Source organism: Emys orbicularis, chromosome 4 (assembly GCF_028017835.1).
Source record: "Emys orbicularis isolate rEmyOrb1 chromosome 4, rEmyOrb1.hap1, whole genome shotgun sequence".
Classification (NCBI taxonomy): Eukaryota; Metazoa; Chordata; order Testudines; family Emydidae; genus Emys; species Emys orbicularis.
Genome location: NC_088686.1, coordinates 58,156,224 through 58,170,096, shown reverse-complemented (window position 1 = coordinate 58,170,096; position 13,873 = coordinate 58,156,224). Strand labels below are relative to the sequence as shown.

Below are 13,873 nucleotides of genomic sequence, written 5' to 3'. Positions count from 1 at the left end.
ATAGTATTGACCGTGGACCAGGTTTTCAAATGGGTACCAAACATTAAGCAGCTAAATCCATAGTTACGCTCCTAAATAAAAGTGCCCTTGTTTCCAGAGATGCTAAACACCTGAGCACAGTTCTTAGACTGTGGAGGTTATTATATTGTTCCACAGAATTAAATACTTTGAGACCATTGTAGTGGGGGCTTTGAAGTCTGAGTAACGAGGTGACCCAGGGGATGTTTTACAAAGCAGTCCACAGAATAAGAGCTCCAAACTGGCATGTGACAGTTCTGGGGGTTGGATATGACAGCTGGCCAGTTCAGAGATGCTTGTAATTGAGACTTCAACAAAGAGGATCTGAACACTTTCAGCGGCTACTGGTAGAAGGAAGGAGCAGAGCGGGTTTTGGCAACTAAGAAAGCCAGCCCTGCAGTTGCCTTCCAAGGTGCATGTGGTGTGCCTGTGTGTGGTGAGGGTGACAATGGATCATGGGGTGGGAGAAGGCTTCAGCACCTGTAGAGAGGAGGTGCTAATAAAGTGAGTGGTACAGGGTCTGCATGTCGATGGACTTTGAAAGTGATCATTGTAACAAGCTCAGTGGATTGTGTGTTTAGAAATACAGATAGAGGAAATGTCCTCAAAGCATTCAACTAGACATTTAATAGCACTCACATGGGATGTGCTGAGGACTTTTCAAAAGCTGGCACTTAAGTCCATAAGGCCCCAGTTTTGCAAAGCACTAGTCCCATTGGCTTTAAATGAATACTTAAGTGGTTTCCTGGACTGGGGCCCTAAATGGAAACTGTTAAGCACTCCTCCAGCACCTCCATCCATTTTTTAAGCCACAGGAGATTATGATCTGCGCCTCTGAGTACAAGAACTGGGGGAGTTGTAGTGCTGCTGGAGGCATTTTGAATACAAAGGGTGCCACACTTAGAGAGGCTGAGGCCCTGCTTCACCACATTAACAGGTGTTGACATTCCCTATTGCCCCATGTGAATTCTGGCTGAAGAGCTCCATACCCTATTCCCAATGCAGGCTGCGGCTTGACAGACACAAAAGTACAACTAAATAATGAATTAAATGAACTTTAAACACTAACAGTGAAGACCCAGACCTCAATATCACACTTTAGAACGGAAAGTTTAATATACAGATCGATGGACAGCCCAAGAATCTGACAATAAACAGCTCTAGATATTTTAATCTACATGCCTGTTGACTTTGTGATTTTATTTTCCAAGATTTTGTCAAGTAAAGAGTTTGAGTAAGTAGTCAGCAATGTCATGGGTCTCTTTTCCTCCCCTTTTTGGAGATTGGAAATGAACAAAAAACTAGTCACCTGATAAGGAAATAGCTTATTGGCACTCACCCTATTTATAACAGCTCCACAATTTCTCCTGCTGTTTCTTCAAGAACCCTAAAGTGGATTTCTTCTGGCTTCCAGCTGCTAAGATCAACTACTAGTTTCTTTTTTATCTAGATACAAAAAAAGGCACCATCAGTTATGATGAATAAATATCATGTTATTGCAGTAGAGATCTGGTTTCTAACTGCCTCCATATGGGAACCTGCATTGCTTCAGTTCAAAATACCAATTGCTAACACTGAGCTTTAATGTCTTACTGGTTCCTTGAAGGGAATTGAAGCCTACATACAGATGTTTTGGTGCAGAAGTCAAAATACTTTCTATCCACTTGCACACATGGATACCAAAAGGTTGTTATTTGACTTTCAGGGACATTTCCATTGGTGGGGAATAGAGTGTGTTTATAGAATCATAGTGTTAGAAGAGACCACAAGGGTCATCTAGTATAACACCCTGACAAGATGCAGGATTTATTGTGTCTAAACCATCCAAGGCAGATGGCTTTCCAGTCTCCTTTTGAAAACTTCCCATGAAGGAGCTTCCACAACCTCCAGAGGCAGTCTATTCCATTGTCCTACTGTTTGTATAGTTAGAAAGTTTTTCCTGAGATTTAATCTAAATTTGCTGTGCTGTAGTTTAACCGCATTGCCTGTTGTCCTGCCCTCTGTGGCAAGAAAACAACTTTTCCCCCATCTTTTTTATGGCAGCATTTCAAGTATTTGAAGACAGCTATCATGTCCCACCTTAATCTCCTCTTTTCCAAACTAAACATACCCAGTTCCTTCAGCCTTTGCTCCTATGGCTTGCCTTCCATCAGCTTTGTTGCTCGCCTTTGGATCCTTTCCGGTTTCTCCACATCATTTCTATACATTGGTGACCAAAATTGGACACGATACTCCAGCTGAGGCCTAACGAGTGCTGTGAAGAGCGGTACTATCACCTCCTGTGTCTTGCATGCTATGCCTCTGTTAATGCCACCTAAAATTGTATTTGCTTTTTTTTTTGCAGTAGTATCACATTGCTGACTCATGTTGAGGTTGTGATCCACCACAACTCCCAGATCCTCCTCAGCAGTGCTGCTGCCAAGCCGGTTACCCCCCATTCTGTATTTGTCCATTTGGTTTTTCTTCCCTAAGTGCGTTACATTTGTCTTTGTTGAATTTCGTTTTGTTGTCTATAGTCCAGTTCTCCAATTTATCAAGCTCCCTCTGAATTTTAGCGCTATCCTCCAAAGTCTTGGCAACCCCTCACCCCCAGCTTTGTCTCATCTGAAAATTTGATCAGTATGCTCTCTATACTTACATCCAGGTAATTAATAAAGATGTGGAACACCAGGCCAAGAACAGATCCCTGTGGAACCCCACTTGAGACCTCCCTCCAATCTGACATCATTCCATTAATAGTTACTCTTTGTTTGTGGTTGTTTAACCAGTTATGTATCCACTTAATGGTAGTTCCACCAAACCTGCATTTCTCCAGCTTACTTATCAGAATGTCATGTGGGACTATGTCAAAAGCCTTGCTGAGGTCTAGGTATATTATGTCCACCGCATTTCCCCCTATATGTTATGGGCAATTCAAAGTGGTCTCCATTCATTTATCTGCCTGCCAGAATGTTCACTACTTCTCGCTAGTGGTGAGTGCACCTGCACACTCTCACAGCCCATCTAACAAGGATGTGCTTTTAGCAGGCTTGTTAAGAAGCACACAAAAAATTCTTTTCTAAAGCTGTCTAAGGTTTTTCCTCTTGAACCTGTCAAAATATTCAGAGATGAAAATCTCTAAAGAGAAAGTATATTTCCATGCTTTCTACTGCCTTCCCTTTATCCTGGGGGAAATGGAGCTGGCTCTGCCCCTTGTTCAAGTTACCTCATCCTCAGGGCTGCTCTGATCAGTGTACTCTACCCCTAGGGGCCCTGTTCTATTGGCCCAGAGTTGCCAGAATGCAGCATGCTCCAGTCACACGTCCTCCTGTCTCTTCAGTACTCCGTACTCTCTGTGCACCAGGAGGAGCAGGAACAGATGGTATAAATCAAACTCTCAGATTTATGCCACCGAGGGGTTCCCCTAATAAGGGGAATCCTCAGCTGGCTGCTCAAGCCCCCTTTCTGTCCACATTATCCTGCCAGGATATGGACTAAGAATTTTTGCTCATCAAGATGCTTTTGTTCAAAACACACACTTAATCCTTTAAAGAAAGTAAGCTATTAAGGCCAAAGTGTTTCTGTGCGAAATATACAACAGTCACCCTAAAGCCACAGTATGGGTTTCTTTTGCACAACTATATGCATCCATATTATGGTGGTGGTGTTTTTTTGCTGCTCATATGCTCTTTACATAGAGACAGGGCCCAATTCTGCCCTCAGTTACATGAGTGCAAGGCCTATAGACTTCCACCCATGTCACTGAAGCCAGAATTGGTCTCTTATAGATTAAGATATGTGATCCATAAACTAGGCCTGACTTTAGGCAGACTAGCCCAGTGCCAGTGGAGAACAATATAGCGGAGATATTTGTGTACCTGAAACTGTGTGGAACTATGAAAGGAAGATGTGTATGAAAGGGTTCAATGGAGTGCAGCCAAAATATTTCAGTTTACAGGGATGTAAATTAGTTCAGTTTGACCAGATTTAGCTTGATTGCTTATAAAAGGGCTGATGGGTTGAGGAAACAACTAAAAGTTACAAATGATCCAGAAAGAAAGTTAGTGCATCATTAAAAATGAAGACTGCTATTAATTCTAAAACAAGATTTAGTCAAACAGATGTTGAAGAGGGAACTACCGTCTAAACAATTTGGACAGTGTAAGTCCAAAAATGGTACAAGAAACAAAACACACAACCATTTGTCAGAGCCAGCATAACAGGGGTTACTCACCATTGGGGCACCCCTTGTGCCTGCATCTGGGAATTAGCTCTGCCCAGTCTGACATCCCCTTCCTTTGCTCGCTCATGCCATGGCCCCTCTTGCTCTCTAGGAATTGCAGTGCTTTGTCTTTGTGGCTTGACCCATCAACCAGATCACTATACAGTTTTTCCCCTTCCAGGGTAAGGAAGTCTCTCCGGAGTAGCTTTCCAGATGCCATTCCAGGCAAGTCTTCCCACTCTCCTTCCTACTCTGCCCTCCACAGGCTTTTTTCTCCAGCTTCCTCAGGGGTCAGGATCCCAGGGCTTCTGCTCCCCCAATAGGTTTTCTTCTTCTCTCCTCCCTATACTTAGAAAGTGACTGCAAACTTCCACACTGTAGCCCCCTTCTGTTCTCCCTTCCTGGCTTTATACAAGCCCTGCCTACTCCTGCCCAAATGGGCTCCATCTTCAATTAATGCTTGTTAGTCAAGCCTAAGTCTCCCTCCAGGTGTAGCCTACTAGGTTAATTAGCCCCTTCTGAGCTACCTTACCCACCTTCATGGGTGGTGTGTGGTGAACACCCCTCACAGCCAGCAACCAAAGTAAGCAGTGTAAATATATTCAAGAAGAAGTGGGACATGTTTCAAAATCTCACAAGGTTATAAGGACCCTAAATTGACTTGGATGGGTTAGGGAGAAGTTCTAGGATGTTTCCAGAGTCAATAAAAACTGGCTATGAAATGATGGTAGATCTGTATCTTCTTTTGTCTGCTAGACATCCTGTATTTAGCACAGGGAGAGCCATAATACAGAAATCTTAATTAAAGTGAGTGAGCTGAGGCACCAAGGCTGAAGAAATTTACAAACTGTTGACTTAAGTGACCCAGCTTCTCCTATCTTTTGATGTACAACTCAGACACAGGAGAAAGAGGCTGAGTTTGTATCTTTAGGCAAAGACTTACAGATCGGCAGGAGAGATTTCAGATCTGGAGTCCACCTTCTCCGGTTGGGACCTTCCGATAGCACCAAAACCCTTACCTGACAGCTGCCTCTTCACTATATTGTTTTTTAGGTGGATTAACCTTGACAACACCTCCATAGGGGTGATCTGTAACTTGAAACTGTTTTTCCTCTAATAATATATGCAGCTACGTATGCTGCGTTTCTTGGGTTTTGCCTACTGTTTCCATTTTGCCTTCTCATTAAGCATTGTTTCAATAATATTTTTATGCTATTTTGGTTTTCAGCTGTTCTTCTCAACTAGTAACATAAATGCAGGCTGTCAGAGGAGAATATATTTAACAGCACTCAAACAGGTTACATTTTATTTTCAAATCGCAAATCAATCCAATTTCTATTTGAACCAACCAGCCTCTCCACCATCTAGTGGTTGCCCGTATGGTGTTGATGTTCCAACGAGCAGGTAAGCCCTCTGTGATGATGAAGTTTGACATCGACTCACTTTGTGTGCCAGGTTTAACCAACAGGTTTTGTATTGACGTCAGCAACAGATTCTCGGCTCTAGCTAATCTGCCAGACGACGTGGAGGTTGCCTGGTCCCTGTTCACTTCTACCCCCAACCAATCTGCTGAGCAGACGATTGGCTATAGGCATCCAGCACGCCGACTCTGGCTATCGGAGGAGGTCTTCCAGATAATTAAATTGAAGGCCACAGCCCGCAAGCGTGGTGATAAGGGCACTCGTAATCAGCTGAAGCGAAAATTTAACACCCTGGCACTCCGCGATCACGAGGCATATTGTTAACCAAGTGGCGGATGATGTCGAATTTGGCTTAGCCAGGGACGACTTGAAGCTAGTATTCCGTGCCATTCGCAACCTCAGTGGTCGAGAGGTAGTCCCTACAAATGGCATCCTGAATGACAGCCAAGGCCATCCATGCAAATTGGATGATGACATTCTCTCACGCTGTGTGGAACATTATCATAGTGTCCTGAACCATCCTTCAGCTGCGCTTATTCAGAGCTGGATGATCGGGCAGTCACTGCGGTTCTGGATCCAGACATTTGTACTGATGCACCAACATTAGATGAAGTGAAGTGTGCCATCTCTTAACTGAAAAAACGGACGCACAGCCGGTGCCGATGGCATCCCCTCAGAGCTGCTATAATGTGCTATCGATCCTGCAGCAGAATCACTTCTGGCCATCTTTTGTCTGGTGTGGAACCCTGCCAACCGCCTGGAAGGACAGTATTTTGATCTCACTCTATAAGGGCAAGGGACTGTGCAGTGAATGTAAGAGCTACAGGCCGATCACCTTGCTCTCCGTTCCAAGGAAGGTGTTTGCGCATGTTTTGCTGGCACGCCTGGAGCCTTTGCTACACCGGAAGCATCATCCCCAACAGTCAGGCTTTACGAGGAACAGGTCCACATTAGACGCCATTTTGGCCCTTGGCTTGTTGTCAGAGATACATTGTGAGTTCAGAAAGCCCCTGCATGTAGCGTATGTTGATCTTAAGGCTGCATTTTTGATTCAGTAGACTGTGTCACGTTATGGAAGGCCTTAAAGGGCGTAGGTGTCCCTACCACTCTGCTGGACTTGATTAGAGAGCTGCATAATGGAACCACTGCCCGTGTTCATCTGGGGAACTGGATGTCAGTGCCTTTTAAATCAGTATCTGATGTTAGGCAGGGCTGCGTTCTGGCCCCTGCACTCTTTTGTCGGGCAATGGATTTCGTAATGCAGCATTCCATCAGGTCCACAGGCATTGAGATCGGTGATCTCTCGCTCACAGATCTTGACTACACCGATGACGTTGTTCTTTTAATACAGAGTCCCAACAGGTTTCGTGAGGCACTCCAGCATATGGAGGAGGAGTCAGCTAAGATTGGTCTCAATGTTTCATGGTCAAAGACAAAACTGCAAAATTTAGGACCTGGTCCACCCATGACTCCAATCTCCTTGAACAATGAAACCATCAAATCAGTTTCCAGCTTTTGCTATCTGGGTTCTATACTTACCAACTCCTCCAATTCTCACACGGAGGGTCTTCATCGGATTGGCATCACAGCATCTGCCATGGGCTGTTTACAACGGATATGGAATCAACATCTTAGTATGACAACCAAGTTCAGGATTTATTCAAACTGTATCCTTCCCATACTGTTATACGGCTGCAAAACATGGACACTACGCCACACAGATTGGACAAAGCTGGAGGCTTTCCACACAAAATGTCAACGTAGTATATTGGGCATAAAGTGGGAGGACTTCATCTGTAATACAGATGTTCATGGTCGTTTGGGTCTACAGACTACTGGGGCCATTGTCTGCAGGCAGCGCCTTATGCTTTTCGGACATGTCGCAAGGATGCCGCAAGACGTTCCAGCAAACGTCGTTCTTCAGGTGGTTTGTAACATTTGGGATAAAATTCCACCAACCAAGGGGTGGAGGTGGCCCAGAGGCAGACCCCCTATTACATGGGTTCACCAAATCTGTTCCGATGTTGTACTCTCAGGTCATCAAGCCTTTGTGGTTGCGCAGGAACAGACCAAATGGCGAACGATCGCTATGGCCGGTTGTCTGGCTAAGCGTTGAAGAAGAAGAGGAGAAGCCTCTCTCTCCAGAGTTGGTATAAAATACCTTCTTTGAATATTTATAAAATACTGTGTAATTATATTTGCATTTATGTAACAAATTTACAGTAATGTTAATTTAAACGTGTCTGAAATACTTGATGTCCTGGATTCTTCCCAAGTATAGATATGAGAAACACAAATTTGTATCTAAAAACTAATACTAGTACAGTGAATGTAATGGATAAAGTAAGAGAACTTGTGGGGCTAGATTTTTTTTTTTCTTTTTGTTTCTTAAGTGGGCACATAGCTGGATTTCTGCACATGCAAAATCTCCTGATATACACACTCTTATTAGGATTGTGCATGCCTAGTTGTGTGCAAGTGTAAATCCTGACTTCTCTGTGTACACTAGGGTCTTGGGCATGCAAGTTAGGGGTGCAAAAATCTGCCTGTTGGGACCTACATCCAGTTCTGCTACTGATTCACTGTTTGATTTGGATAAGTCACCTCACCTAACCTCTCCACCTCAGTTTATCAATTTGTTTCAATTATTATACTCACTTGCTTAAAATTATACATATGCTTAAGTGCTTTGCTGGATTGGGGCCATTATGCTTGTGTATCTTTGCAGGATGTTTTGAGGTTGAACTAATCTTTGTAAATGGTTTCCAAATCCTTGGATGAAATATTCTATGCAAGTACAAATTGTTTCTGTGCATCTCTGCTTGCAAAATAATCTCATCTCACTGATGCAACAGAGTAGCTACTGTCTCTGATATTGCTTAGGTGAACGGGCCTGATCAGAACAGGAAAGCTGAAAAAAACCCTGTTCTCTTGTATGACAAGTCTTATTATGTTCCTGATAAGAATGCTTCACCTCACTTTTCAGATTCAGAGGGAAACCTATATCAAAACAACCAGCTGCTACAGATAACACTGACCATGCACAGAGTTATCATCCCCTCTGAGGATGTGCTCCGAAAACTAATTGATCTATATCCTTTATAATGCTTACCTGTAGTTATTAAGGTAAGGTAATACAGAAATACATTGACAGAATGGTAAGTGTATACAACCTACAGGTCAATATTAATAAATTGGTGCATTCACCTCTGCATCTCATGATGACTGAAAGGCTAAATTTAGTGCTTAAGAAAAGTCTTCATATTTTAAAACAAACCTGGGAAGATGTTATCAGTGATCTAGGGTAGAAGATATATGGAGAAGGCTTTCCAGAAAATTACATGGCAATTGCAATCTCAGACCCAGTGTTTATAATTATTTATGTACAGAAAAATCTTCATATTATGCTAACCTAGTCTATGTCAGATAATCATTGAAAGATATGCACTAAGTCTTGGATTACCTTCTCCATGCAAATAAAAGTTAAAATGTTCCAAAAATGAAGTGGGTAAACTTTAAAACAATCCCCAGTCTAATTATCGTATTTTGGGGCCTCAATGTTTTGTGAAAATATATTTTCACAAAATGAGTTTGTGGCCCATCAGATGCTCATAAAAAAGATGCTAAGAGCATGAATATGGGCATAACTGCTCTCTCTTATCTAGAGGATTCATAGCTGTGGAAGATACTGCCTAACTCTATTAGCTTTACTGAATGTTTGTTCATAATTAATGGATCATAACATAATTAGGGACCAATCCTGAGAGACACCAAGCACCTCTGAGACAGGCATTTACTTGGTACAACTTGTTTTAATTAGTACTTCCCCCCACAACGCTAATTTTTATTGGTTTCCAATTAGTATAGCTGTGCAAAACAGACCTGCCATGACAGTAGTCAGACTTCCCTAGATACCCATACTCTGCAGCATCCAAGATATCAAGCACTTACTTTTTGGAGTGTAGAATAAGTGGCATTTAATTTAGGGTCCTGCATTTCCTCAGAAATAACAAGATATGGGGCTCAATTCTCACTTACATTGAGACACTCCCATTTACAGTGTAAACCAAACAAATAGCTGACTTACAGAGGTAACTTGCTTCCCAGGGTCAAGAAAACAATCCTGTTTTCAATCAATAATAACTACAACTGGAGTAGCACCTTTGTAAGTGAAGGCAAAATTAGGTCCATCACTTGTAAAGAATATAGATAGATTAGATATTAAAGTGTGGGGGTTTTGCTCTACAATAGTAGAAACAAAGGGGACTTGATTCCACACCAACCCAAATATACCATGTGATCAATTCTAGAGCCCTCAATCCTCAATAAATAGGAGTTGGGTTCAAATTCTCTTCAAGCTGTTGCTGACAGCCCCCACTCCTTTCTGATCATTTTTTTTATAATGGTACAAAATAATTGTTTACATCTTCCCTATGGAACTTGGGTTTTCTGCAGTCAGGGAAGTAATTCATTTGTCAATTTTTAAATTCCACACACTCAGACTTTCCAGCCAGATATAAGTATTTGCAAAGCCAGTGGTGGACTAAAGCGGATTTGAATGGATCAGCTAATCTGGGCTTTGAGGTTTTTGAAGTTGCCTTCAAATTTCCAGCTCCACCACTCTTCATCCCTCAAAATTACATGACCAGCTCTGGTCAATTTGCAGTAGATTTGGGTCACATTTAGATTAATCTGACCCTCCGACAGTCTGTAAATTATCTTCTTTAAAAAATAGGTGCACAATACTTCATAAAGAGATGCATTTTCTCTCTCTGCAGGAGAAAAATATTCATAATGCCCATAATATATTTTTCCTGAACTGATCGTCCATATATGTAAATTACCATTTATAGAATAAAAATAAATGTTCTCTTTGCAGTTAATATATATTTCACAGTTCAAAAATATTTCTCTCCAGCATTATCTCTGGTAAATCATAACAGTTAACAGGCAGTTCTCCATAAAAATGGTCCTTGATGAATTTAGTACTATTCTATAACCTTTTGCTTATACCCTTTTGTTTCATATGTTAACAAGCTGTATGAATGGACAAGTCCTAATGAAAATTGGGAAGCAAATTACCAAGAAGCAAACTAAAAAGCAAAGGTTCATTTAACTACTTAACACCTCTCAGCACTTGATGAAATACGTCAGTGTTATTTATAACTGTCCTATTTATATCTGTCCTTCACTAATGATTTCAGAAGAATAACATGCATCAAAGCCCTGATCCAATGTCCACGGAAGGCAATGGAAAAGTTCCCACTGGCTTCAATCAGTGAGCATTGGATCAGGCCCCAGGAAATACTGAACATGTCAAGTTTCAGATCGTGGATGCAGGGCCGGCTCCAGGCACCAGTGCAGGAAGCAGATGCTTGGGGCGGCCAATGGAAAGGGGTGGCATGTCCGGGTCTTCGGTGGCAGGTCCCTCAGTCCCTCTCGGAGTGAAGGACTGGCCGCCGAAGAATGAAGCGGTGCGGTAGAGCTGCCGCCGAAGTGCCGCCAATCGCGGCTTTTTTTTTTTTTTTTTTTCTTCACCACTTGGGGTGGCAAAAAAGCTGGAGCCGGCCCTGCATGGATGAACTGCCATGTTTTCCTTAACAGTTCTCTACATATCTGGATGCTTTAGAAAAGAAATCTGGGCTTTGTGTAAAGATATGCTATTTTGTAAGGTAAGAATTTTTTGCATTAATGTATCTGTGAAATAAAATAAGTGATACAATTACATGCTAGCAATTACTGTTCAAGCTGGTCATGTGGTGCCACAAATAAGAGTGACTTTGCATTTCTTAAGTTAGCATTCAAAAGAGGAATGATATTCCATAGACTTCCTTAAAGTTTTACTTGCACAGATCTATGCACAATGGCCCAAATGGCCTGGTGCAAATCCATTAAAATCAATGGATGAATTCAGCTACATGTTATGGGTGGATAATTACGACCCTGAGCCTCCAAAAACCTGAGCGCCCTCAACTTGTATTGACATCACTGAAAGTTGAGAGTGATCAGCAACTGGTTGAATTGGGCCCTATGTTACCATACAGTTTTCTCTTTCAAATAAAGCAATGTTGAATACTTGGGCTATATCAATATGAAGCACAACTCCTGATTGCATTCAATAAGGAGTTGTACTTAATCAACTGCAGTATTACCCTAGGAAATTATTTCCTTTTTTCCTTCTATTACATTTAATTTAATGGTTGATATATTAGTTAAAGAATGTTTTTATTAAAGAGTCATCATTTGCCAACAATTTTTGCATAGCACTAATGCTTTCATCAGTACTTAGACCAGAAAATAAATGGTAGATGCGGGCAAATGTTGGCTTTTCAATAGTGACCATTTTACTACCTCAAAAAGGGGTACTTCATTAATGCAGAATGGTTCAGTATTTTACAGGACATTATGGAATACATTTTCAAATTGTGCACATGTAAAATTCACAAATGCACACACCTACAGGAGAGTACACATGTCCATTTATTAGAGCAAACCCAGGTTTTGTGTGTGCATGGCTTACAAGCCAAATAAACTGAATGGAAAGATGAGACCTAATACATGCAATCTGACCACCTTATGTACAAGGCACTATTTCTCAGGAAATATCTTGTACATATCAAGTTAAACTGTATCACCCATAACAATTTCTATTTATTTGTGGGTGGCGGGTTTCCACTCCCCCACCCAATATATAATAAAGAAAAATAATCCTGGAACCAGGCATTGACTTCACTGTCAAACTAACTGATTTAAAAAAACAATGAGTTTGTTGTAGAATTTGGTGGTACAGATACGCACCATATAAAGAAAAAGTAATAGACTAGATCCTTGGCTTGTATAAATCTGCGTAGCTTTATTGAAGTCAGTGGAGCTATGTTGACTTACACAAGCTGAGGATCTGCCCAATATATTTAAAGGTCTGAGCACTGAGCCAACTCACTGTGTTATTTAATATTTATGTATGTGTAGATACTATGGTGAGATGATCAGATAGGTAGAAGTTTGTCACATACACAGTCATTACAAAGCAATAAGACAGAGTTGGTAGTGTCAGTACAAGTGTTTGATTCTTGCATTATAAAAACTCTCTATTTGGATAGAACATCGTACTTTGGAGAAGGTACTTTGAAGCAAAATTTAAAATCTGAGTGACCAAAAGAGCATAGAAGTTATAAACCAGACTGGATGTTTGCCTTGCAGCATTAGTGGTGTTTCAGTTACACAAATAACCAGCAAAATTCTTTATTTTATTATTCTGTTTTCCATTCACAATAGGTATTGGATAACAGAGTTCTGGATCATGTTCAAAATGGATTCTAGTCTAATTAACACCATGGAGGAATTTCAGAAATTGGTGAGAGCTAATGGTGAGGAGTTACACTGTCGCCTAATTGACACAACTCAAATGTGAGTGTCAAGGTTTTAATATGTTTAGAAAACAAAACAATATTGCCATCTCACTTCCCTAAAATAATAGTAACCAATCTCCAACAGCTAGATTAGGAATATTTCCAAGTGTCTGATATTAGCAATGTGCAAAAAATTTCAGTTTACTGAGGGTGAAATTTACCCCTGTGCAGTGGGCCAGCATGTGACAATTTAAGTCCCATTAAAGCTCTCAAAATATGGCTTCAATTTAACTTAATTGTTGCAGAGATCTTGTGCCGACCCTCTACACAGGGTAAACTTCACTCTAAGGAACACAGAAGACTTTAAGTGAAGAAAGATTTTGAAAGACTTAATTCCTTGAAAGGGCAGTGAGAAAGGAGAACACATTTTACTCAGAGTGTACATGATGTAAAACAGTGGACTTTTTAAAAGCCAAAATTCAGGTCACTAGGGAGACAATATAGGATTCATTTCATTATGTCTAATTCCTAATGTTATTTTATGTGTTGTTGCTGGTCTTATTATCTGGTCAAGAATAGATCCCAGAGCACCTAGAAAAATAAAGTGCACAGGGGCTGTATCTCACATGGCTCTCTCCTGAGAAGAGACTCTTCCCATTTTTAAATAAGAGTGAGAAACAGGCAGCAGAATTTGACCCACAATTTATAGCTGGCCATAGAGTATAAGCTTCCTTATGAGATTCAGTTGAGCTGCCCATGAAGACAATAAGGGGCAATAACAAGGCATAACGGACAGACCAAATCCTGTTGCCACTGAATCCCATTGACTTTAATGGAACTGGGATTTGATCCAATGGATACAGCAAACTGGAGAGAGTTAAGAA

The 13,873-nt window shown here is 41.2% G+C and overlaps 1 protein-coding gene across 1 annotated transcript in view; it reads left to right on the top strand.

The window, feature by feature from the left end:
• Positions 1 to 13,873, top strand: part of RASGRP1 (RAS guanyl releasing protein 1) — a 71,497-nt gene that overhangs the window by 24,966 nt on the left and 32,658 nt on the right. Inside the window, exons 3-5 of the mRNA XM_065402817.1 lie at positions 8,627 to 8,732; positions 11,253 to 11,312; positions 12,916 to 13,047. Of these exons, the coding sequence (XP_065258889.1) occupies positions 8,627 to 8,732; positions 11,253 to 11,312; positions 12,916 to 13,047 (298 nt within the window). The remainder of the gene's footprint in view (positions 1 to 8,626; positions 8,733 to 11,252; positions 11,313 to 12,915; positions 13,048 to 13,873) is intronic.